Source organism: Rana temporaria, chromosome 7, assembly GCF_905171775.1.
Source record: "Rana temporaria chromosome 7, aRanTem1.1, whole genome shotgun sequence".
In the NCBI taxonomy this organism is placed as follows: domain Eukaryota; kingdom Metazoa; phylum Chordata; class Amphibia; order Anura; family Ranidae; genus Rana; species Rana temporaria.
Genome location: NC_053495.1, coordinates 95,990,136 through 96,017,498, shown reverse-complemented (window position 1 = coordinate 96,017,498; position 27,363 = coordinate 95,990,136). Strand labels below are relative to the sequence as shown.

Sequence of the window (27,363 nt, the reverse complement as noted above, 5' to 3'; positions counted from 1 at the left end):
GCCAGAGCTACAATTGAATGGTTTAGATCAAAGCATATTCATGTGTTAGAATGGCCCAGTCAAAAGTCCAGACCTAAATCCATTCGAGAATCTGTGGCAAGACTTGAAAATTGCTGTTCACAGACACTCTCCATCCAATCTGACAGAGCTTGAGCGATTTTGCAACGAAGAATGGGCAAAAACAGCACTCTAGATGTGCAAAGCTGGTAGAGACATCCGCAAAAGACTTGTGCTGTAACTGCAGTGAAAGGTGGTTTCTACAAAGTATTGCCTTTGGGGGGGGCTGAATACAAAATGTATACCACACTTTTCAGATATTTATAAAACATTTTAAAACCATTTATCATTTTCCTTCCACATCACAATTATGTGCCACTTTGTGTTGTCTATAACATAATATCCCAATAATTTATTTTTTAAGTTTTTGGTTATAACAGGACAAAATGTGGAAAATTTCAAATGGGGTATGAATACCTTTTCAAAGCACTGCTAATCCAGAACAGCCCTCAGAACACTTGATACAAATTATTTAAAATCACAGCAGATTACAGATTGCTTGCAAGAGGTCTTCACATGAAAAATAAAAAAATAAAAAATAAAAATCTATTCTATCTTTCCAATCCACAGAAAAGAAAAAACAAAAGAAAGAAACAACGTTTATTACATTCACCAACAGACAATCAGCAACACAATGGCCTTTTGCTTGATTGAAGCTTCAAAAAGGTCAGTTTAGTACAAACCAAGATCGCCCATCACATGGAACACAATATATTTAACTGACTTTTGAACCAATTCTAGCAAATCACTATTAAAAAACATTTAGCAACATTGTTCACCCAGTAGAAACCTCTTAAAAAGGAGGATGATGCTCCAATTGATTTTACAGAAGAAAAGTTTAATCCACATATTTACGGCACTTTGAACATTTTTAACACCTGAGAATAACATTTCCAAACGGTTTTGCACTCTGCATAATACAAATGATGCAGATAATCAGAGATCATCACGAGATTACATGATAGTAGTAGCCTAATACATGCCCCATTTATTGTTACTCTATGGGTCTAGTGGAGTAACTTATGAAAGAGTTCAATTTTAAGAAGAGGGCATGTTACAGTCTAATTTGTGACAAACTAAAATGTTATATGCAAATAGTGTTGGATACAAACATAAAATTATTATACAGTAGAAAAAATTTAAGTGAATACGTTTAGTGTTCCCGTTACACAAAGCCTCCTGGAAAGAAGATTGTATTAAACAATATATACAGCAATATGATTAGAGTATTTATGAAACTATGATAGTCAGTGTAGAAGCCTTCCCATTTACTAAACATCTTTGGACACGTCAGCTTTCAAGTTCATGTGGCGAATGTGTCAAGTCTTCACTGGTAGCTGCCGTTTTTTCTGTAGAGGGCTGATCGGACTCTTTTATTTGCTCCTTGTGTATACTCGGTTTGTCCTTTTCATCTATACTTGTTTCCTGCATTTCTGAAGGCTTTTGGTCTTTTTCTACTGAACACGTTTCTTGTATATTTAAGGCATTGTGGCATTTTTCAGCTGCAGATCCCAAAGACTGCTTTCTTGCTTCAGCCTCTTGATGCTGCAGCATGTGCTCAATCTCAATCTCTAGTTCCAGTCCCTCATCATCAGTCCCCATTTCTAGCTGCTGCATAAGCTCTTCAAGACGCTTAGCTTTACGTAGCTCGTTTTGTTGTATGATGGTACATAGGTGCTCGGTTAGTTGCTCCTTAATCTGGGTTTTCTTGTGCAAGTCCAGTTTGGCTGCAACAAATTCAGATTCTGCACGATCATAGCGTTTCCTGTAGATAAAGAGAATACATTTTCCCAATTATATTTTCGAGAAAACAATGGGCTTATTTCAAACGGAATGGTACTACAATAAGAAACAGGAAATGGTTGTCAGCTGTAAATGTTATCAGCAATATACTGTTTATATTATTTATACACTAACAGAAGATCAACTTAAAGCCCAACTCCAGGAAAAGTAAAAATCCTCCTGAGAGGTGGGGCTGCCCCCATATTACATGGGGGGAAAAAAAAAAAAATAGTAAAAAAGGCACTTGCTTTACTGGACCTACAGGTAAGCTTACCTTTGAGATATTCATTGTACCTACAGGTAAGCTTACCTTTAGGAGATATTCATTGTACCTACAGGTAAACTTACCTATCTCCTAAACGTACAGTTTAGGAAATATTCACATCAGCAATGACCAGTGACGTCACCCGTGCATGCACAGCGATGCTCTGCATTCCAGGGCATACAGTATGCTGTAGAATGCAGAGTGGTGCTGGGGCTCCCGCATGCATGCATGCTCAGAGTGACGACATTATGGCTCTGGCCATTAAAACGGGCAAAGCCCGGGAATCTGGTAGGAAGATTGGGCGGAGATGGAAGCGCTGGGGGAGCCATGACAGCATTGTGCTGGAGGGCTCCATTTGCGGGCAAGCCTGTCACAATGTACTAGTATGCACAGCATACTAGTACATTATGACATAACGCTGCGGGGAGCCCAATTGATTTTTTTTTTTTTTTAGGGGAGGTTTTAATCCCGCTTTAAAGTTGGTTTTTCTGTCTATGTGAAGAGCAAAATTTTACTCACCCAATCCTCCAGCAGTGGACTTTTCCTCAGCATCCTCACAAGCAATGCAAGGCCGTTCACATCAGTTTGCTTCCCTAGCAAGAACCCAGAAGCAATGTGTAAAACGTTACTGCCTGGTCCTGCTGTCAATTTCCCAGTCACTGGCTAGGGAAGAAGGCTAATGGAGCTTGAACTGCACTCCATTGACTTCCAATTGAGCAATATCTCATTAAAAAGAACATGTCACAAAAAAAAAAAAAAAAAAATCACATAGGGTCTTTTTATTTTTAACTAAAAAAGTGTAATAGCATAAAAAGTTACACCCAAGCACTTCAACCCGCCAAGAAATTGTAAGCCTCTATAATTTCCATTATATCCCTAGGGTAGTCTTGTTCTACAAATCTGTGCTTAATTTTTTTAATCTGAATACCACGATCAGTTTCACTACAAATAAAGATTTGTGATCATATGTCTTGGATAGGCACTTATAAATTGCAAGAGAGGGTTTCTATTTGTGGGTTTACCTAGATGGCTGCAGCATCGGTCTGATTACAAATCACGGCAAAAACGCTGCAGTAAAAAAGCACAGTAAAAAACACTGCAGAAAAGTTCTAAAGCAATAATTCTCAACTCCTGTCCTCAGGACCCACTAACAAGCCAGATTTTAAGTATTGCCTTGTCTGGATGCAGACTAGAATACTGCAATCACTGAGCAGCAAATGATATCACCTGTCATGTATCCTGAGGATAGGAGTTGAGAACCACTACTCTCAAGCAACATGCATAGATGTGAATCGAGCCCAAGACTGAGAACCAAGCGATCAAACAGAGCTGATTGCTAGTGCCGATCCAGGGTTGCAGGCAGATCCCGACCATATTGTTGCGATCTTTCACCAGCCTGAACCGGCACTACATGCTGCTGAAAACAGGACACGGGAGTGCAAAACAAACTGCACTCCTGTGATCTACTGTACTTCTCCTAAAAGGAAATGGGGAGGGGGGGGGGGGAAAAAAAAAACAGTAAGTGCCAATCTGCTTCTCTGTGTTCAATAAAAAGGAAGAAAAGAACAACTTAATTACATTTTACAGAATGCAAAACATGTTGAACATCTAGACTACTTACCTGGCTTGGGAAAATTCTAAACATGCTTGTTCAATTCTAGTGCGTAGTATGCCGATGTCTGTAGACACCAAATCATCAAGGGCTTGAAGCTGCTTTTGAATTCTCTTGAGTTTCAAAGCTTCTGCCTGAGTTTTTTTTGATCTACAAAAAAATAAAAAAATAATAATGCAACCAAAATGTAATATATGCAGTAGCCCTTCTGAAATAAAACCATATAAAATACATGGTAGATTTTCTAGCAATATTCATCCAACATTCACTACATGTGCATTTTCCTGGTGCAATCAGTTGCAGTTATCACATAAAATATGACCTTATAGTCCCCAGCCCAACACACAACCTGCTGGCCCTCAACATGCGGCCCACATACTGTTGGGCACAAGTTAGGCAGCGGGGTGCTGGGTGAGCGACTGCTCTATGTGTTCCAGCAGCAGGAAATGGCTACGTTAAATCTATAGCTTCACTTTAATCCTGTGCTTATCAGTTCTATGTACCAACTATGTATAAGTGTTTATTTATAAACAGGGCGTTGCATCACAAAGTTTCACTCACTTTTCAGATATGGCCTTTGTAAGCAGAGCCTTCTTGCGCTTATTCTTCTCTTCCATTAAACGCTGCTCCAGCTGAAGATGATCCAAGCGAGATTTCTCTTTCCTGTTTAATTTCCAAAATATCAGATATAAAAAAAAAAAAAAAAAAAAATCAGATATCAAGCAAAACACGTGGTACAATTCATTATGGGTTTGGTAAAGTGGATGTAAACAATGGCATTTCATTTTGTTTTTTTATATATTTAACAAAACATTTTCACCTTTTCTCATCTTTTGTTTCACCTTGGTGCTGCTGAGCTAATGCAGCCTTTTTAAAGCCACGCCCTTTCTATATGCATAAGAAAGCAGGAAAAAGGCGAGGAGCATGCTTGGGAAAGTAGGGGTATATAGGAAGAAAGAGGGTAGAGTCTCCCCCGGAACAAAAGTCAGGTGAAGAACCTGGTGTCAAGAGGAGGTACCCAACAGTGCTTTCACCTCACTTAGGGTTAACTTCTCCATCTTGTTGATTTTTTCCAATCTGCTTAGCTACAGCAGTGCGGAGGAAGATGACTGATCCCTACACTTCAGGAATATGTAGGCTTTAGCTGGGTTAAAAGGGTGGTGAAGGATTAATTTCCTTAAGAAATGTATGCAAAAGAAAAAAAGGATTGGGTTCTCCGGGAGAGAATTTTTTTGTTAAAAGTGCATTGACCTGCTTCATGGGGATGTGGACCAGCATAGCTTAGCAGAGATACTTTATAGAACTTAGGCAGCATTGCTATTTTAATATTGCAGCAGTGAGACCATGAGAACATTCTCGATTGCTGCCCAAAAAGTAGGGTGTGAAATATAATGAGAAATTACAATTTGAATAAAAAAAGGGTCCCTAAAATACTTAATGGCTCTGGGAGGCCCATTTGAGCCTAAAGCACTTTAACAAACCCGTTTGGTGAGCCAGCATTGCGATCTCCATAGCTTAGAGCTTTTGAAATTGGATTTTCAAGTGGAGTTCTCTGGAAATCTCAAATTTTCTAAGAAAGTTGGAGAGTGATATTTAAGGGTTGGGGAGGGAAACTAAACCATCCACATATACAGAGATCTTATATTGTGTCACCTATTCAGAGGCCTGGAGATATTGGGATTAAGCTGGATTTTGCAAAGAATGGGTTCTATAGTGAGCACAGAGTCTAGGGGAGCGTGGACAGCCCTCCCTCGTCCCATTGGATACAATGAAAGGCTTCAAGGAGGACCATCATGTTGACTTTTACCATGCCCGAATGGTAGCCAGCGTTGTCCCATTTTAACATGTTCCCACCAAGCCCAATATGTTGCAGGAAAGAAGTGATAAAGAACCAATTAACTTCAAATGTCTTAAGGGCAGTTGCCACCAGAAGACAAGAGTTCAAAGAGGAGGTGACTGTGTGGATCAGGTTAAGTACTTTGATAGTATTGTCAGAAACCTCAAAAGTAGGGATAAAGCCTACTTGATCAAGATGCAATAGTTTGGTGAGCAATAAAAAGGAAGCAGTAGGCCAGTACTTGTGAACAATTTGAGGTTTAGGTTCTGAAAGGAGATGGGGTGGAAACTAGCACACATCAGATCTTTTCCATCTTTGGGAAAATGATTATATACGCCTGGGAGTTCAATGTTCTGTGGGGTTTTGGGTCAATACATTTAGGCCCAGATTCACAGAGATCGTCGTATCTCTGTGCGGGCGTAACGTATCTCATTTACGTTACGCCGCCGCAAGTTTTTCAGGCAAGTGCTCTATTCACAAAGCACTTGCGTGTAAAGTTGTGGCGGCGTAACGTAAATCACCCGGCGGAATTCAAATGCGGCGGGTAAGGGGCGTGTATCATTTAAATGATGCGCGTCCCCGCGCTGAACGAACTGCGCATGTGCCGTCCCCAAAATATCCCAGCGTGCATTGCTCTAAATGACGTCGCAAGGACATCATTGGTTTTGACGTGGACGTAAATTACGTCCAGCAACATTCACGGACGACTTACGCAAACTACGTAATTTTATAAATTTTCGACACGGGAAAGACGGCCATACTTAACATTGACTGCACCTCATAGACCCAGGGGCAACTTTACGCTGGGAAAAGCCCAACGTAAACGTTGTAACTTTACTGTGTTGGCCACGCGTACATTCGGGAATTCGCCAATTTTTCGCCAATTTTCATACTCGATGGGGAAATCGACGGAAGCGCCACCTACCGGGCAAAAAAAAATTGCAGTTAAGATCCGACGGCGTAAGAGACTTACGCCTGTCGGATCTACTGAATATCTATGCGTAACTGATTCTATGAATCAGTCGCATAGATACGACGGCGCTAGGCAGAGATACGACGGCGTATCTGGAGATGCGCCGTCGTATCTCTTTTGTGAATCTGGGCCTTAGAGCCTTCATAATGTGTGCAGTAAGATGCAAGAGGAGTAGTTTGTGGTAGTGTATTGTGAAGCCACCCAACCCCTGGTCATTTATGAGGTTTAATGGACTGGATCGCTCTTTGAATTGTATCCATCGTAAATAGGCAAGTCCAGCTTCGAATGTAGGAAAGGCTCCAATTATGGTAAGTGGTAAGAAATAAGGTATGCCTTAGTTTGCTCAATTAGGGCCTGGCATGTCCCTGATGAAGCATATAATTGGAGATTGTATAACAGAAAAATAAATGCCCAAATGCGTTAGCCATTGCTTTGAGGTGATGGACTTTCTTGCCCTTGGAGCCAACAATGAGCCCATGGTCTTGCGGAGTCCCCACCAGAAATAGCCCACATTTATTGCCATGTTTGTAATAGATGCGGCAGCAGCGTGTAATGGCTGGCTGGTAAAGACTTGATTGAAAGCTAATTTACTGCTTAAAAATATTAAATAATTGAACATCCATCATTTCCCCCCAGGTTTAATTTAATGGCAACATATAATTGTGTTACATACAAATGCATCTCAATTTTTTTTTATCACTTTTATTGCTGTCACAGGGAATCCCTTGTGACAGCAATAGGCGAGTGAGTAACTTGTATAGTGCTACAAACGTGAACCAAATCGCCTCAAGGCACGTGGCAGGTACTCTTTTTGGAGGCATCTGGGTTCCAAAAGACCCCAAATCCCTCCTTTGCACTTGAAAGCATTCAAAACACTAATATCAGCGGTTTTGAATGCTTTTTTTTTTTTTGTAAATCAAAAAGTGCCTTTGAGATGCCAGTAAACCGGAAGCGATGTCATGATGTCGCTTCTGGATTACCATATCCGTCACCGATTCCTGCTTTGTTCTGGTCTCCGGCGGACGTTCTGGCTGGTTGCCCGCTGCTTGTAACAGCCGAGCGGCTACTTAGCCGTATCTTATTACAAAAGAGCTGACCAGCGGCTCTAAAAAAAAACAGCAGCAGCAGGCATCACTTTGGTACAACTACTTGAAATCAAATAACGTACAGATACGCGATTTGGCGGCAAGTGGTTAATTTCAGTAATTTAATTGAAAAGGTGAAACTCGTTATTATAGATCATTACACACAGATATTTTTCAAGCATTTCTTTCTTTTAAATTTTGAGTATTATGGCTTATAACTAGTGAGAAAAATTAGAATATTGTGAAAAAGTTCAATATTGTAGACTCATGATGTCACTCTAAACAGCCAATTAACTCAAAGCACCTGTAAACGTTTCCTAGGCCTTTAAATGGTCTCTCAGTCTGGTTCAGTAGGTTACACAATTATAGGGAAGACTGCTGACTTAACAGTTGTCTAGAATACAGTAATTGGCCCCTTAATGGAAAGTGTGGAGTGGAAGGAAAAAGTGTGGTAGAAAAAAGGTGCACAAGCAACAGGGATAACTGCAGCCTTGAGAGGATTGTGAAGAAAAGGCCATTTAAGAATTTAGGGGAGATTCACAAGGTGTGGACTACGGCTGGTGTAAGTGCTATAAGAGCCACCACACAGACGTATCCAGGACAACGGTCACATTCCTTGTGTCAAGCCACTCCTGAACCAGAGACAATTTCAAAAGCGTCTTACCTGAAAGAACAGATCCAACAATGCAGACCTGCTGAAGGCAACCTGGGCTTCCATAGCACCTCAGCAGTGCCACAGGCCTATTGCCTTCATGCCACACCACATCGATGCATTAATTCATGAAAAGGGAGCCCCAACCAAGTATTAAGTAAATATTATACATGACATACTTTTTAGTAAGCCAACATTTCTGTATTAAAAATCCTCTTATTGGTCTTACGTAATATTCTAATTTTCTGAGATACTGAATTTTGGGTTTTGACTAGCTGTAAGCCATAAACATCTAAAATAAAAGAAAGAAATGCTTGAAATATATCACTCTGTGTGCAATTAACCTAGTGTACCATACATTTAAAAAATGTAAGACCTAATTTTCAGGAGTAACTGCACATAAGGTATAGTTAACACAACTACTTGCCGACCAGCCGCTGCAGTTATACGGCGGCAGGTCGGGTCCCCTGCACGAGAGCACGTAGCTCTACGTCACCTCGCAAAGCCGCCTGCTCATCCCTGATCCCGACGCACGTGGCCGGCGGCAATCGAACGAGGATCGGGAGCTGTCAGGGAGAGAAATACAAATGTATGAACAGCGATCAGTCATTTCCCCATGTCAGTCCACCCCCCCCCCCTCCTACAGTTAGAACACACCCAGGGAACATACTTAACCCCTTCCCTGCCAGTGGCATTTTTATAGTAATCCAATGCATTTTTATAGCACTGATCGCTATAAAAATGCCAATGGTCCCAAAAATGTGTCAAAAGTGTCCGCCATAATGTCGCAGTACCGAAAAAAAAACAAAAAAAATGTATGTATGTATGTATGTATGTATGTATGTATGTATGTATGTATGTATGTATGTATGTATGTATGTATGTATGTATGTATGTATATGTATATATATATATATATATATATATATATATATATATATATATATATATATATATATATATATATATATATATATATATATATATATATATATATAAAATCGCCGCCATTACTAGTAAAAAAAAAAAAAAGCCATAAAACTACCCCCCATTTTGTAAACGCTATAACTTGCGCAAACCAATCAAACGTTTATTGCGATTTTTTTTTTTAGAAAAATATATAGAAGAATACGTATCGGCCTAAACTGAGGAAGAAAATATTTTTTTTTATAGATTTTTGGGGGATATTTATTATAGCAAAAAAAAAAATGCATTTTTTTCCAAAACTGTCGTTCTATTTTTGTTTATAGCGCAAAAACTAAAACCGCAGAGGTGATCAAATACCACCAAAAGAAAGCTCTATTTGTGGGGAAAAAAGGACGCCAATTTTGTTTGGGAGCCACGTCGCACGACCGCGCAATTGTCAGTTAAAGCGACGCAGTGCCGAATCGCAAAAAGTGCTCTGGTCTTTGACCAGCAATATGGTCCAGGGGTTAAGTGGTTAAGATGTGCTTATTATGCATTTGCAACAGGTAATGATGCCAAACTGACTTCACTCTGACCTTAAATTGATCTCAGCTATTAAAATACACAATACATAAATCATAAAAGTATAGGCAGATAGTTAATTTTCTTTTAAAGTGGTTGTACATCTTGTACAACTACTTTTCCCTACAGGTAAGCCTATAAGGCTAACCTGTAGGTACTATAAATATCTCCTCAACCTCTACGGTTTAGGAGATATTCGCCCTAGAAGCCGGCGCCGACATAATCTGTGCATGCGCACTAAAGAAAGAGCACGATCAGTGCCGCTTCTATAGTGCCTGTGCCGTGACTGTCGGCTCCCGCTGACGTCACACGACTCCGGCCAATAGAGCCGGAGTCCACGGAAAGAAGAGTTGAAGATGGGCGCGATGAGAGAGAGGGGACATGACGTTCCCCCTTGCGTCAGAGGGGGCGGGGTCACCCACACGGCAGGTGGCCCCGCCCTTAGCTATAAAAGAGCTGTCAAAACGGGTCACGCGTCATTCGGCAGGGCGCCTCCTATTGAGGCGGTATCGTTCGTAGCGGCGGGATCGAGACAGCTTTTTTTCTCCGTATCGCTTTAATAAAGGACTTGTCCCAAGCCGTCTACTGTAGACCCAATTTTTTCGTGAAAAGGGAAAGGGACAATGTACCCTGTTACCAATTAACATAGGGGGGCCAGGATCTGGCAGTCCCCTTTGTTAAAGGGGGCTTCCAGATTCCAATAAGCCCCCCGCCCGCAGACCCCCACAACCACCGGGCAAGGGTTGTAGGGATGAGGCCCTTTTGTCCCATCAACATGGGGACATCCTCTGTATGTGGCCTGGTATGGTTCAGGAGATGGGAGGGGGCACGGCAGGGTCTGGTATGGATTTTTTTTTTGGCGCAGGGTTCCCCTTCTATGCGTTCCCTGAAACCACTTATATTTTTTGCTCCGGCCAGAGGTTCTGACCAATAGTCCTGCATTGTATCCAACGAAGGAGAGAAGTGCACCCACAGCATCAGAGAAGAGTGCCCAAAGCCTGGCAAAGCGAGGAATAAGGCAGCTTATTCATCTACCCCTAGACTTAAAGGCCAAGTTCATCTTTAAAACATGTTGCACTTGTATTTGGGGTGTGACAGTGGGTGGGGATTCTTCTCACCCACAACTGCTGTCACATTTATAGTTGAAAATCAGCATTGGGGTTAATTTATTATTTTATCCCTAAAGGTGAACTTATCCTTTAAAACAAGCATTTAACCCTTGCATTGGAGGAGGGCTACACTGCAAGGGTCTTTGTTAATCAAGCAACACTGTTTCATGCAAAAGACTATCTTTTTTCCTGGTTGGGAGCGACCGAGATGGGGAATGAATCGTGTGAGAGCTGAAACACGTAGGTGAGCAGTAGACTCTTTAGAGTAAATTACAGCTAATTACTTTACCCCTAGACTAAACAAGCATTTAACCCTTGCAGTTGCAGGGGTGAGAGGCAGTAATGTATTGCTGCTGCCTGGAGTGTCTTAAAATGTTGTTTAAACTGTCATCAAAATCATACTTTGCATATGAGCTAAACAAAGGAAATAAAATGTAAAAAAAATTATGTTGCCATAAGGATTTAAATTAAACTTCAATGGTAATTGAAAACAACCAAATAATATAATTTGGTAATGTGGACACACACTATATTACCAAAAGTCCATAAAGACATGGAGGAGCGAGTTTGGGGGTGGACGAACTTGACCCGCCTGCACAGAGTCCTGATTTCAACCCGAAAGAACACCTTTGGGATGAATTAGAGCGGAGACTGCGAGCCAGGCCTTCTCATCCACATCAGTGCCTGACCTCACAAATGCACTTCTGGAAGAATGGTCAAACATTTTCATAGACACACTCCTAAACCTTGTGGACAGCCTCCCCAGAAGAGTTGAAGCTGTTATAGCTGCAGGGGGGCAACTCAATATTAAACCCTACGGACTAAGACTGGGATGCCAGTAAAGTTCATGTGCGTGTAAAGACAGGCGTCCCAATACTTTTGGCAATATAGCGTATGTCCTACTAACACATGTGAAGAGTGATTTTGTTTTTTCTTAAAGAAAAGACTTACTAACAGTTCTATCTCCATTTTAAATAGCTGTTCATCTGGTTCTTCAACATTCTTCTGCTGTGGTTCCGATTTGTTGTCTTTGTCTCTTATTATTGATGCTTCCGGGAGTTTTTGCAATTTGGATGAGCTGGGCATTGGAGCCACACTTTGAGACATCTTTGGTTTGGACTCTGCACATGTTGCTTTGCCTGGATCCTTCAGAGCCCTTTTCTGATTTGGTGCCTGGAGACTTTTCTTTCCTTGAGTTGGCTCCTGGGCACTTCCCTTGCCAGGAGGTTGAGGGGGGCTAAAAAATGCTTCAGGGGGACATGCTTGTTTCAGATTGTGTGATGAATCTGTTAACAGAAAAAGAGATTTTTAATACAGCTTACCTGTAAAATCTTTTTCTTGGAGTACATCACGGGACACAGAGCGGCATTCATTACTATATGGGTTATATGGAGTACCTTCAGGTGTAGACACTGGCAATCTCAAACAGGAAATGCCCCTCCCTATATAACCCCCTCCCATAGGAGGAGTACCTCAGTTTTGTAGTAAGCAGTATGCCTCCCAAAATGGTCCTCAAAAAAGAGGGGTGGGAGCTCTGTGTCCCGTGATGTACTCCAAGAAAAAGATTTTACAGGTAAGCTGTATTAAAAATCTCTTTTTCTTTATCGTACATCACGGGACACAGAGCGGCATTCATTACTATATGGGATGTCCCAAAGCAATGCTTACAATGAGGGGAGGGAGAACATCTCCAAGACAAAAGGATTTAATTTAGAGATATACTCAAATCATAATAAATCCAACTTAGTTGAGAAAAATAAAATTTTTAAATTTAACTCGAACAAGAGGAGCCCCCGGAATCCGAGGGTCTCAAACTGCAGCCTGCAGCACTGCCTGCCCGAAGGCAGTATCAGTATTCCTTCTTACGTCCAACTTGTAGAATTTTGTAAACGTGTGGACAGAAGACCAGGTTGCCGCCTTGCAAACTTGAGCCATAGAGATCTGGTGGTGTGCTGCCCAGGAGGCGCCCATGGCTCTAGTAGAATGAGCCTTTAATGATACTGGAGGAGGCAACCCTTTCAAGCCGTAGGCCTGAGTGATTAATTGCTTAATCCACCTAGAAATGGTGGACTTTGCAGCTGCCTGCCCCTTCTTGGGCCCATCCGGTAGAATGAACAGCACATCTGTCTTCCGGATCTTCTTTGTAGCTTTAAGATAGGCCTTCATGGCCCTGACAATATCCAAGGTATGCAGCAACCCTTCCTTTCTGGAAGTAGGTTTAGGGAAGAAGGATGGTAATACCAAATCCTGGTTCAAATGAAAACTGGATATGACCTTCGGAAGGAAGGAAGGATGAGGGCGGAGAACGACCCTGTCCTTATGAAAAACAAGATATGGTTCCTTACAGGATAAGGCTGCCAGCTCCGAAACTCTTCTTGCGGAAACTATGGCAACCAAAAATACTAACTTCCTTGTCAGTAGAACCAAAGGAATATCAGCCAACGGCTCAAACGGTTGTTTCTGTAAACTTGACAGAACAAGATTTAAATCCCACGGACAAAGCGGGGATTTAACTGGAGGTCTAATACGTAAGACCCCTTGAAGGAAGGTCTTAACCAGCGAGTGGGTGGCCAGCGGCCGCTGAAACCACACTGACAGAGCAGAAATCTGTCCTTTGATTGTGCTTAATGCCAATCCTTTATCCACTCCTAGCTGGAGAAAACTTAATACTCTATCGATGGTAAATTTGCGAGAAAGCCATCGCTTGGACTCACACCAGCCTACATAGGCCTTCCAGACCCTGTAATAAATCACCCTAGAGACCGGTTTCCTGGCTCTGATTAGGGTAGAGATTACTTTCTGAGACAGACCTCTACCCCTGAGAATCAGGGATTCAGCTTCCAGGCCGTCAAATTTAGATGCCGTAAGGCAGGGTGGAGGATCGGACCTTGCGATAGCAGGTCTGGCCGTAGAGGAAGAGTCCACGGGTCTCCCACTACCATCCTTAAGATTAGTGAGTACCATGCTCTTCTGGGCCATGCTGGAGCTACCAGGATGACTGGTATGTGCTCCACCCGGATCCTGCGCAGCAGGCGGGGTAGTAACTGGAGCGGGGGAAACGCATAAAGAAGTTTGAACTGATGCCAAGGGCAAACCAACGCATCGGTTCCGCAGGCCATCGGATCCCTTGAGCGGGACATGAACCTGTCTAGTTTCTTGTTGAGTCTCGATGCCATGATATCCACGTCCGGCACTCCCCATCTTTGGCAGAGTGCTTGAAAGACTTGTGGATGCAGAGACCATTCCCCCGGCCATAGAGTCTGGCGGCTTAAGAAGTCCGCCTGAAAGTTGTCCACTCCTGGAATGAATATTGCCGATATGCAGGGCACATGAGCCTCTGCCCATAGAAGAATCAAGCTCACCTCTCTCTGAGCGGCTTGACTCCTGGTTCCCCCTTGGTGATTTATGTATGCCACGGCATTGTCTGATTGAATTCTCACCGGGAACCCCTGCAATTTTGACGTCCAAGCCCTGAGGGCTAGTCGAGCAGCTCTGAGCTCCAAGATGTTGATGGGCAACTGCTTCTCTGGCTTTGCCCAAGTACCTTGGCGAGTGCAACCATCCAAAATTGCTCCCCAGCCCGTCAGGCTGGCGTCTGTGGTCACTATCTTCCAAGCCACTGGGCTGAAAGACTTCCCCTTCAGTAGATTCTGAGGGTCTAACCACCAACACAGACTTTGTCGGACTCTTGATGAGAGCGGCAACGGGATATCCAAGGCCTGTGGCCTTCTGCTCCATGCTGACAGGATGGCTGCCTGTAGGATGCGAGTGTGGCTCTGGGCATATGGTACCGCCTCGAATGTGGCCACCATCTTGCCTAGTAACCTCATACATAGGCGAATAGTCGGTTCTTTCTTGCTTAGAACCAGTAGGATTAATTCCTTGATGGCTTTTACCTTCCTCAGAGGTAGGAACACTCCTTGTTGTTCTGTGTCTAATCTTATGCCGAGATATTCCAACTGCTTTGTGGGCTGGAAAGCTGACTTTTCTCGATTTAGGACCCAGCCGAACCTCTCGAGGTATTGGACCGTGAGGGCCACTGCTCGCTCCAAGCCGGGAGACGAGTGATCTATGACTAGGAGGTCGTCCAGGTATGCTAGGATCGTGACCCCTTGGATCCTTAGTTTGGCTAGGATTGGAGCTAGGACCTTCGTGAACACCCGGGGGGCCGTAGCCAACCCGAAGGGAAGCGCCACGAATTGGAAGTGACGCGAAGCCACCATGAAGCGTAGATATCTTTGATGTGGCTGATAAATTGGAACATGAAGGTAGGCATCCTTTATGTCTATGGACGCCATGAAGTCGTCCTTCTGGAGTGTGGCAGCTGCTGACCGCACGGATTCCATCCGAAATGAGCGGATCTTTAGATATGCATTTACCATCTTTAGGTCCAAAATTGGCCTGACATCTCCATTGGATTTTGGGATGATGAATAGGTTGGAGTAGAAACCCAGCCCCTGTTCCAGGACTGGTACCTCTACTATTACTTCCTGGGAAAGTAGATGATCTAATGCCGATCTTAATGCGGCTCCCTTTTCCGGATCGTTTGGAATCCTCGACTTCTGGAAATGAGGAGGAGGAAACCTTAGGAAATCTAATTTGTAGCCTGTGGCCACGGAAGACCGTACCCACTCGTCGGGAATGCTGGCTTCCCAAATCTCTGAAAAGAGTCGCAGCCTTCCCCCCACCTTCGTGGGTGGGGGCGCCCCTTCATAAGGTTGGCTTGGGGGCTGGTTTTGCTGGTTTGCGAAACCACTGCCTTTTGCCTCTAACAGCCTGTCCTTGTGATCTGCTGTTGAAGCCGAAGTTTGCTTTTGCAGGAGGCCGTCGATACTGCTTGGCATTAGAGGGCCCCTGCCCAGGGGAATACTGTCGTTTAAACGCAGGTCCCTGAACCTTCTTCTTAGTTGGCAAGAGAGTACTCTTGCCGTTTGAAATGGTCTGAATGTATTTATCTAGGTCTTCTCCGAAGAGTCGTCCTCCATGGAAGGGGAACCCTACCAGGAGCTTCTTGCATGGGGGCTCAGCCTCCCAGCTTTTTAACCATAAGAGTCTTCTCATATGGATAAGGGATAACGATAAACGTGACGCTTGCTGGATAGAATCCTTGATTGCGTCTACCGTAAAACATATGGCCTTAGGGACATCCGAAAATTTTTCTGCCTGCTGGGCCGGAATAAGTTTAAGCATCTGCTTAAATTGATCCGATAATGCTTGAGCGACCCCAATCGCAGCCACAGCTGGCTGTACTACTGCCCCTGCAGTAGTGAAGGAGTTCTTAAGTAGTGCTTCCAAGCGCTTATCAACTGGATCCTTGAACACCTGTATGTTTTCTACAGGGCATGTTAACGATCTGTTAACACATGAGATGGCTGCGTCCACTGCAGGAGTAGCCCATCTTTTGGAAAATTTTTCTTCCATAGGATATAGGACAGAGAACCTCTTAGGTGGTAAGAAGATCTTATCTGGCTTGTTCCAATCTTGGAACAAAATTCCCTCTAATAGAGGATGGATCGGAAACACAGCATTGCTTTGAGGCGCCCTCAGTGAGCCCAAAGCTGAAACCGTCGATACCTGGAGATCTGGTACTGGCAAGTTGAATGCCCTATGGACCAAGTCCGACAATCCTTGAATCCACCAGCTCTCCCTCAGGGAGACTGCCCCAGACTCCTCTGTATCCGGGTCTTCGATCCCTGAACCTACTTGGTCCTTGTCCAAGAGGTCGTCCAATTCCCCTGAGGAAAGGACCTCCTCTTCTGAGGGTCCGCGCTCGGGCGACGGAGATCTATTCCGCTTACTGCCCCGCATAGCTGCGGCTATCATTTTTCCCATGCTTTTCTGCATCTCTTTTAAAGAGGTGAGTAATACCTCCTCCGTGACCATCTTAGGGTTGGACTGACCCGCGTCAGCTCCAGCCCCAGATCCCGATGGCCCCAAGGCTCCCTGTAGGGAAAACAGCGGCATAGCTTTGTCTGAGACCTCAGACTCTCTGGGGGAATCCCCACCTCTTGTACCCTCTGACCCGGATGCCATGGTACAATACCGAGGTACACCTGCTACCTATTGGTATTTGGAACTATAAAAGTTAATTGTCCAAACACCTGTTTGGGGGATAAAAAAATGCTTCCTCTCCCCTAGATGACTTTTTTTTTTTTTCGTTTTTGTTTCAAATCCAGGAAAGAAAAAACATTCTGTCCCCCTGAGTAGTATTGCAAAGAAAAACTATGAGATGGAAAAGAAACAGCCTATTTCTAGGCTTGAAAAAAACAGTCCTCTGAAGACTGCAATATCCTTTCTGGCCACTGTGTGTCCTCGGCGCCCCGTGCTGCCGCTCTGGTCTTTCTCCTCAGTTCCAAAGTATTGAATGGAACACACAAGGAAGGGCCGCCCCTTCCTTTAAGCCACTGACCCGCCCTTCCCCCCCCAGCAATCTCAAACAGGAAATGCCCCTCCCGACAGGGGGAGGGGGGGGGATTTTGGGAGGAAGGGACCTCTCTGTTCCAGCAAACTGCAGCCTGCAGCCTGGAACCATGAGGAGGTCAGCGTTTTGCCTGCTTGCAGGCTCTGAGGAGGAAGACTGAATGGAGCATCGCCTGGAGGCCTGCAGGTAAGCAAAGCTCTCTGACACACACATATATTTTTATATAACACAGGCCCCACTCAATGCTTTTCCAACACTACAAGGGAGGTCACATCTTATGGGGAATAATACATAGAGAGCCATCCTATCTTTATGATATGTGACTAGTTTGCCAGATGCAGTGCATAACTTTAGGCATGTCCCCTGTGACCCCCCAGAAAAAAACCTGCTAAGAACCAAGTTCCGCAAGTTTTCCCCTCACTTACCTGCTCCATGCCGCAGGACTTTGCCAAGCAAGAGGCCCAATCTTCCCCCATCTCCGTGGGGATGTCTAGACCTTCAGGCCCTGGGTTCCTATGAAGGATCCACTGTCCTGGGCCCATATAGCACCCTGGCAACAGAAAACTTTAGGTACCCAAAGGTTTCTAAGTTCTGGGCCCAGGGTCCAGCTCTCTAAAAAGAAAAGCATTATGGGCTATACCCCAAGGGTTTGGGGTCCGGTTACTGACCACTTTAGCGCTGAGGCTTTTTTGGACAGAACCGGTAGCTCACCTAATCCCAAGGATGCGGAGGCAAGCTAAACCATGACTAACACCTAAGACACTGGCGTAAAAACTGAGGTACTCCTCCTATGGGAGGGGGTTATATAGGGAGGGGCATTTCCTGTTTGAGATTGCCAGTGTCTACACCTGAAGGTACTCCATATAACCCATATAGTAATGAATGCCGCTCTGTGTCCCGTGATGTACGATAAAGAAAGTGAAGTGTTCTGTTAAAGTGGTTGTAAAAGGTTAATGTCAATTTGCATTCTCTGCATTAGGTTGAAAACATACATACATATATACATCTCTTTTTTCATGTGCAGTCCGTCCTCCCTAAATACCTACCTGAGCCCAATCTCAATCCAGCAGCAGCGCTGCTCTCTCTCCTCAAAGGCTCAGAGACAGCAGCAGGAGCCAATGGCTATATTTTTTAGCAGAGACCCTAGAGAATAAAATGGCGGTTGTTGCAATATTTTATGTCACACTGTATTTGCGCAGCAGTCTTTGAAATGCAATTTTTTGGGAAAAAATAAACTTCAAGGAATTAAAATAAACCGTAAAGTTAGCCCAATTTTTTGTATAATGTGAAAGATGTTGTTAACCCCAGAATCTTGATCTTTATTCTTACCAAAAAAAAAAAAATTGTGATTATCATTTTATCCACAATCATACAGCTCTAGAGGCCAGAGGAGAGATATGGAGTCCAACAGACCCGAGAACTCTACATAAAGAGGACCTGTCATGGCTCATGCTATCCCAGGGGATGTTGTTCATCCCTTGGGATAGCAATAAAGTTCATCCAATAGAAAATAAAGTTACAGTGTAAAAATAAAAGATATACTGTACACTATATAATCTTTGATAAGATATGTTTGCCATGTTTGGGTCCTACATGGTACATTCTATGGCTTTACTACATGTTCTTATTTAACAGACTTTTTTTATTTCCCATGTATTGTGGAAAAAAAAAAAAAAAACACCATAATTTTTTTTTTTTAACCACCCCAATACCACAAGGCACTTATCCTGCTGGACGTCATATGAAGCCCAGTCAGGATAACAACCACTTCCTGGCTGTCATTTTGCTATAGGCTGCTGGGGGAAGTGTTTAAAAGTGCCGTCTCCCTGTGTTTACACACAATGCGAACGCACATGTAGGTTTAACATGCATATGTAAACGACAATCACCACACGTGAGGTATGGGCATGAAGGTCAGAGCAAGAGCAATAAGTCAAGGACCAGACCCCCTGCGTAACTCTAAACTGGTAACCTGTAAAAGGCTTTTAAAGTGTTGCCTATGGATAATTTAATGTATGCAGTTTGTTATTACATAGCTGTGCGCAATTCTAAAGAGTGACATTTTTGCCATTTCCTTGGCGTAATATTTTTTATATTTATCAAAAAAAAAAATTAAATTGTGTATGATATTGTGTTCACTAAAATGCGAGTGTATTTTTGCCCAAAATATTTTCGTTTGAAAAAATGCTGCACAAATATCAAATTATCAGATGTACATATTTTCTGCAAGAAAAAAAAAAAAAAAAAAAAAAAAAAAAAAAGCAGATTTTTACATGCATGCGAGAAAAGCCAGAATTGGCCTGGGGGTAAAGCGGTTGAAGTTGAATTCCATGGTCAAACCTCCCCCCTCCCAACACCTATGCTGACCTACCTGTGTAAGAAAGCTCTGTATACTGTAAAAAAAAAAAAAAAACACACACACAAACAAACTGCCACTTCCTGTATCCCACTCTCTGTACTGACCATGGTGATCAAGGCTGCTGAGCCCTGACCACCATGGTCAGAGTGCATCCCTCCGTCATACACAGCCCTGCTCTCAGCTCTCCTCTCACCCTTTTGTGTCTGTATCTCCGCCCCACCGCTATTAGTAAAATTCAAAACGGTCACGTGACTCGGACGGTTTCCAGAGCTACTGCAGGAGGGGCTGAGCGGCCATGTGATCTCTCTGGCAGACGTCAGAGGGAGGTCTCCGCTTCACCTGCAGAAGCCATAGATCGGATGTATACAGCGGGCGCGAGTCATGTGACCAGCCTGAACATCATTCTAAAAAGGTATTTACAACGCTCTAATAGAGGGTCTGGCAGTGTTTGATATATATGGGTTAACTGTGGGCCTAGCCAGTGTTTTACTGTGTGAGGTGCATGCCCGCCCCTTAATTAAAATGTTAGAGATCTCACACACACACACACACACACACACACCGCCCTGTAGCAGCAAAACTGCTTTAGGCCTAAAAGTGGTTAAAGCTAAATTCCAGGTACAGCTATTTTTGCATATGTACACTATACCTTTGTGCCATATCTGTGAGATTCCTGTGGAGACAGATAAGTAGTAGGCACCACCATTACTACAGTATCACCGTTAGCTTCCGGGTTCAGTACCGATCAGCTGTCTTGCTAGCACAGTGACAACAGTAGGTAGGTCGCTCGCTTGGCATAGTTGTCAAAAATCCACTTTTCGCCAGCGCTATAGCGGAAAGACGGCTACAGCGCAGGCCTAATTTGCTTGGAGGCCGTCATATATGACAACCTCCCCTGATTGCGTGGATCGATCTGTGATCACCAAATCCTTTGGATTCAGCTGATCACAGAACGTGGTAAAGAGCCAATCACACAAGATCAGCTGTGTTCAATGACAGCTGACCACAGATGTATTGGCTTTTCTTTCCTCACGCTGACAGAAAAAGAGAGCTTGTGTTAAAGGGACATCTATACTGATAAACAGGGCGCCGATTACCTGAGTTTTTATTATGCCAACAGTGCTGCCTATGCATTATTCTCGATAAATGCAACAAGTTCTCCGATTGGATGAGGTAAAGAGATCATGACGTTACCATTCTGCCTCTCTACCTTAGAATGCTTCGTATTGATTGAGAATAAAGGAAGGCGTTTACTGAATAACGCCGGTGCTGAGCATGCGCCCTCCTGTGGTGTCCTCCCGGCAGCCGCTCACCACAGGTCCCAGAAGACAGTCAGGACCACTATAGTGATCCTCTGCTACCACTGCTCGGGTATGGAATGTGGACTGGTCCACTCTGCACTAATCTAACCATAAACAAAAACAGTCATCACTGGAGTTCAGATGACAGAAATCATTAAGGCCCCTTTCACACGGGGCGGATCAGTAATTATCCGCCCTGTGAACCTCCGTATGCTCAGCGGGGATCGCTCCGTTGATCCCCGCTGAGCCGGTGAATGACAGGGCGGTCCCTGCACAGGTCCGTAGGCATTCCGCAGGTGTGAATGGGGCCTAAGTGTTATAAGTACAGGGCTCCCCTTATAGATGGAGTGTTACATCCCTCCCCTCTAAGCTCCTCACATTGGTCGGGTCACCCCATGTACAGAGCAGGAAACCCCCATACAGTCTACATTCATGTAATGAGGATCGGTGCGAGCATTCTACACACACTATACATGTAATGAGGATCAGTGCGAGCATTCCACACACACACACACTATACATGTAATGAGGATCAGTGCGAGCATTCCACACACACACACACTATACATGTAATGAGGATCAGTGCGAGCATTCTACACACACACACACACTATACATGTAATGAGGATCGGTGCGAGCATTCTACACACTATACATGTAATGAGGATCAGTGCGAGCATTCTACACACACTATACATGTAATGAGGATCAGTGCGAGCATTCCACACACACACACACTATACATGTAATGAGGATCAGTGCGAGCATTCTACACACACACTATACATGTAATGAGGATCAGTGCGAGCATTCTACACACTATACATGTAATGAGGATCAGTGCGAGCATCACACACACACACACACACACTATACATGTAATGAGGATCAGTGCGAGCATTCTACACACACTATACATGTAATGAGGATCAGTGCGAGCATTCCACACACACACACTATACATGTAATGAGGATCAGTGCGAGCATTCCACACACACACACACTCACTATACATGTAATGAGGATCAGTGCGAGCATTCCACACACTATACATGTAATGATGATCGGTGCGAGCATTCCACACACACACACTATACATGTAATGAGGATCAGTGCGAGCATTCCACACACACACACACTCACTATACATGTAATGAGGATCAGTGCGAGCATTCCACACACACACACTATACATGTAATGAGGATCAGTGCGAGCATTCCACACACACACACACTCACTATACATGTAATGATGATCGGTGCGAGCATTCTACACACTATACATGTAATGATGATCGGTGCGAGCATTCCACACACACACACACACACACACACTCACTATACATGTAATGACGATCGGTGCGAACATTACACACACTATACATGTAATGAGGATCAGTGCGAGCATTCCACACACACACACACACACACTCACTATACATGTAATGATGATCAGTGCGAGCATTCTACACACTATACATGTAATGATGATCGGTGCGAGCATTCCACACACACACACACACACACACACACTCACTATACATGTAATGACGATCGGTGCGAACATTACACACACACACACACACACACACACACTCACTATACATGTAATGAGGATCGGTGCGAGCATTCTACACACTATACATGTAATGAGGATCGGTGCGAGCATTCTACACACACACTATACATGTAATGACGATCGGTGCGAGCATTCTACACACACACACTATACATGTAATGAGGTTCTACACACACTGTACCTCGCTGCTGTCTGAGTCTCCTGAGCTCAGCCTCTGAAAATCCAGCCCAGCCCGCCATGTCCGCCCTCTCCGGGTCACCCCCGGCCTCTCACAGATCTCTCCGGGTCACCCCCCGGCCTCTCACAGATCTCTCCGTAAACTTCCACTTGTCTCTTCCGCGCTGCCACGTCACACCCCATTCATAGGACCAGGTGTTCTGTCATAATGTGGAACCTGTCAAAACTCAACCTCTTGTACTGCGCATGCGCGAGCGCGGCACGCGAAGGGCTTCTTCTTCACGTCGGATTGCGACGTAAAAGCTATCAACTACTACACCAACTCCTCTCAGCGCCTGCGCGGCTTTCCTAACACACAGCTTGGGCAGAACACCGGGCTGTCCGAGCTGTCTGACGGAGACCGGAAGCTGGGGAAGGAGGCGGGAGTTCTGATTGGATGGCTTGTCATGTTTTAGATTCTAAAATTTAGAATGACTTGGTATATAATGCGGAAAGGCTGCTCTGTGGAAATATTAAAGTGGTAGTAAAGTTATTTATTTTACTTTTACCTACAGGTAAGCCTATAATAAGGCTTACCTGTAGGTAAAAAAAATATCTCCTAAACCTTTACGGTTTCGGAGATATTCCCCTCACAATGAGCCGCTGAATGCAGCGGCGCATTCGCACAGGGGATTCTTGGCTTAAGGCCCGGCAGCCGGAAATAAGTCTCCCACGCGCAACAGTGACGACATTGCGGCTCCAGGCACTCACAGCGCTAGAGCCGCGATACCTGGAAGACACGCCGAGGCAAAATGTCAGCTGCCTCAGCGTGGACCGGGAGGGACACCAACGCCTCGTTCTAAGGTAAGTATTTCATAATGAGCTAGTATGCAGTGCATACTAGCTCATTATGCCTTTTCCCTTACAGGTGTAAAGAAAAAAAACAGCGTGTTTACTACCGCTTTAACCACTTAAAGCGGGAGTTTTTTTTTTTTTTTCCCCTTAGATTCCTGCTCGTTTTGTCTAGGGGAATCGGCTATTTGTTTTAAAATATGATCCGTACTTACCCGTTTTCGAGATGCATCTTCTCCGTCGCTTCCAGGTATGGGTCTTCGGGAGCGGGCGTTCCTTCTTGATTGACAGTCTTCCGAGAGGCTTCCGACGGTCGCATCCATCGCGTCACTCGTAGCCGAAAGAAGCCGAACGTCGGTGCCTGTGCCTGCGCACCGACGTTCGGCTTCTTTCAGCTACGAGTGACGCGATGGATGCGACCGTCGGAAGCCTCTCGGAAGACTGTCAATCAAGAAGGAACGCCCATTCCCGCAGCCCATACCCGGAAGTGGCGGAAGAAGATGCATCTCGAAAACGGGTAAGTACGGATCAGATTTTAAAACAAATAGCCGATTCCCCTAGACAAAACGAGCATGAAGCTAAGGGGAAAATGTGTAAGGTATGGGTGAACCTCCGCTTTAAGGACCTCCGCATGTACATATACATCGGCAGAATGGCACGTACCTGTACGTGTCTGCCTTTCCCCCCCCCGGTACATGCGGCGGTCCGTTTTGCTGTGGGAGCGATCCGGGATGAGGGGGCGGCCATTGGTTTCTGGTCACCCCCTCACGATCGCTCCCAGCGAATCAGATGCTTCCTCTTCCTGTGTAATGTAAACACAGGCAGAGGAAGTGATGTGACGCTCCACGAGGCGGTCTTTTTGACCGAAGCTCGTGGAGTGAAGACATCTCACGTGAGTTGCACCAACACTACACTAACACCAGTACACATAGGCACACTTTTCACCCCCCCCCAGTCACAGTTTCACTGATTGCAGTGATCATTTATTTACTGATCACTGCATTTAGTGTCATTTGTGACTGTAAAAAGTGTTAGGGACATTAGATTTAGGTCCAGAGTAGCCCCCTACCCCCCCTAATAAAGGTTTAAATCCTTGATCGCTCCCCCCCCAGTTAACCCTTTCACCCCCTATCGCCAGTGTCACTAAGCAATCGTTTTTCTGATCGCTGTATTAGCGTCGCTGGTGCCGCTAGGTAGCCAGTTATTTTTTGAGGTTCGCCGCCAGGTTTTTATAGCATCAGGTACCCCCATATATTTTAATAAATATATCTAATAAGGGTTTTAACCCCCTGATTGCCCCTAGAGTTAACCCTTTCACCAGTGATCACCGTATAAGTGTCACTGGTGACGCTGGTTAGCCAGTTAGTTATTTAGGTTCGCCGCCAGGTTTTTATATAGCGTCAGGTACCCCCATATATTACCTAATAAAGGTTTTAATCCCCCGATTGCCCCCTAGTTAACCCTTTCACCAGTGATCACCGTATAAGTTTTACAGGTGACGCTGGTTAGTTAGTTTGCTGTTTATAGCATCAGGGCACCCGCCGTATATAACCCAATAAAGGTTTAACCCCCTGATCGCCCAGCGGGTGATATCAATGAAATTTACGCGTCAGTCAGGGTCTGCGTCACCCCAGGCAGCGTTAGGTTAGTGCCAGTAAGGCTTACACCCATGCGCAAAGCTGAACAGATCAATCTATACTAGCGTACCCAGCAGTTTAGGGTTCCCAAAAACGCATTGTTAGCTGGATCAGCCCAGATACCCGCTAGCACCTGTGTTTTGCCCCCCCCCTCCGCCCAGCCCAGCCCACCCAAGTGCAGTATTGATCGATCACTGTCACTTACAAAACACAACACACATAACTGCAGCGTTCGCAGAGTCAGACCTGATCCCTGCGATCGCTAAGTTTTTGTTTTTTTTAAGTGTTTTCTACATTTGCTGACAGATCAGGTGCTTTTTTACCTGTGAATCCTAAGACCCCTTTCACACTGAGGAGTTTTTCAGGCGGTACAGCGCTAAAAATATCGCTGCTATACCGTCTGAAAAACTCCTTCACTGCCTACTCAATGTGAAAGCCAGAGGGCGGTATTAACCCTTTATCGGCCGCTAGCGGGGGTTAATACTGCACCGCTAGCGGCCGATTCCTGCGGCAATCCCGGCGGTATAGCGCAGCTATTTTTAGCAGCGCTATACCGCCACCGCGGCTCCCGCCCCAGTCTGAAAGGAGCCTTACTAGTGTACCACTAAATTTAGAGCCCAAAATGGCAAAGTGAATGTACACTAGTAAAGAGGCCTACGAGTTTCTGAGTGTCATGGACCTTGGAATGCGGAAGTGTTCCTCCTTGAAATCTGTTACACAGTGGGGGGTCTTCTGCCCTGTCTTAAGCCTCCAGACGGCTCCATTGTTCTGTGTCTGGCTATTGTGTACATTGATTGCCCCGTGGGGCTTCTGTCTCATTACACATAACAGTTCTTCTAATCAAGCTATCGGACCAATCCCTGCTGAACTCATTTTCAAGTCCTCATTTGCATGGTTACGAGGACCTGAAGGAGAACTCCATGTACTTTACAATTGACCAATAGGAAAGCAGTTGTTGGGGGCGGGATGTTCCAAATTCTGTATAAAAGTGTGTTGTGTTTTTCCAATAAAGGTCTTCCTGTTTGAACTTACAATCAGCCTGCCTGGTGTTTGTTCTAATGGATTCCGAACGGCACATAGCTGTAGTTTGGATCCCGGAGCCTTGGATGATTGAACCATCAGACCTTGCGATCTGCAAGCTGACTCACTAGTAGAGGAGTGTCGGGAGAGCGGAAGCGAGCGAGCAAGGGTCTTGTTACACTGAGCATGAGAGATAGTGAAGGGGAGTTCACGCATCTGTCAGATTCTGACTCAGAATACATTCCCGTAGAAGACAGCGGCTCCATGTCAGATAGCTCTGACAACGAAGTTGTAGTTCCTGCTAAGGGCAGGCGTACCCGACCCCATTCTGATGTTGTTGAGACGCAAGAACCGCAGGGCCCTCGTATGGAGCAGAGAGCCAGTACTAGCGCCGCTATTCCTTCTGGTGAACTGGCAAGCACCAGCGGCCTAGTACACCCTGGTTGTTCATCCAGCACTGCAGTATCACGTGGTGACGTGGCGATTCCCATAAGTGCAGTTCAAGCTGGCGAGGTGGCAAGCACAAGTAGTGTCCCGCTGCCACCAAGAAGAAGACAAAGACAGGCCCGTCGTTCCCATAGTGCCCTTCCTGCAGAATTCGCCTATCCTGATTGGGTCCCCACCACTTTTGCAGAACCCGTACTTCCCCCATTCACTGGCCAACCCGGTATTCTGGTGGAAACAGCTGATTTTACGTCACTTGATTTTTATTCACTGTTTTTCATGGAAGATCTCTATAGATCTATTGTGGACCAGAGTAATTTATATGCTGGTAATTTCATCGCCGCTAATCCCCAGTCCGTCCTTGCCAGAGAATGGAAACCACTTACGGTTTCCGAATTTAAAACCTTTCTGGGCCTTTGCCTCGACATGGGCATACATCAATTTCCTAAGTTGCAAACTTATTGGTCCACAAGTCCACATGACCATATGCCCGTGTTCTCTGCTTCCATGGCCAGGAAACGATACGAGGCGATCTTGCAGTTCTTGCATTGCAATGACAATGAACTTTGTCGTCCACATGGAGACCCTGAATAAGACCGGTTCTACAAAATTCGGCCCCTCATAAACCACTTCAACGAACGTTTTGCAGCCTTGTATACTCCCCATCAAGTTGTCTGCGTTGATGAGTCCCTAATTAAATTTTCTTTCCGCTTGTCTTTCAAGCAGTACCTTCC

At 44.7% G+C, this 27,363-nt stretch overlaps 1 protein-coding gene across 3 annotated transcripts; it reads right to left on the bottom strand.

Moving 5' to 3' along the window:
* Nucleotides 1-639: 639 nt before the first annotated feature.
* On the bottom strand, nt 640-22,923 carry GORAB (golgin, RAB6 interacting). Of its 3 annotated transcripts, none has more exons than XM_040359698.1 (6): nt 22,798-22,923; nt 22,702-22,766; nt 11,816-12,146; nt 4,278-4,379; nt 3,726-3,866; nt 640-1,822 (listed from the first exon to the last, which is right to left on the bottom strand). In XM_040359698.1, the coding sequence occupies exons 1-6, from the start codon at nt 22,878-22,880 to the stop codon at nt 1,348-1,350; spliced, it is 1,197 nt and encodes a 398-aa protein (XP_040215632.1). In that variant the 5' UTR covers nt 22,881-22,923; the 3' UTR covers nt 640-1,347. The 3 variants fall into 3 exon arrangements, with proteins under 3 accessions (XP_040215632.1, XP_040215634.1, XP_040215635.1); XM_040359700.1 differs by having other exon boundaries at nt 22,702-22,759; nt 22,800-22,923; XM_040359701.1 differs by having other exon boundaries at nt 22,702-22,923.
* Nucleotides 22,924-27,363: the final 4,440 nt, after the last annotated feature.

What these genes read in the sequence shown, in the direction of transcription:
- GORAB (XM_040359698.1), bottom strand. Translation starts at nt 22,880, where the DNA reads ATGGGGTGTGACGTGGCAGCGCGGAAGAGACAAGTGGAAGTTTACGGA. An exon ending in GAGACTCAGACAGCAGCGAG is followed by an intron (nt 12,147 to 22,701) that starts GTACAGTGTGTG and finishes TTCTGTTAACAG; the next exon opens with ATTCATCACACAATCTGAAA. An exon ending in TTTAAAATGGAGATAGAACT is followed by an intron (nt 4,380 to 11,815) that starts GTTAGTAAGTCT and finishes GAAATTAAACAG; the next exon opens with GAAAGAGAAATCTCGCTTGG.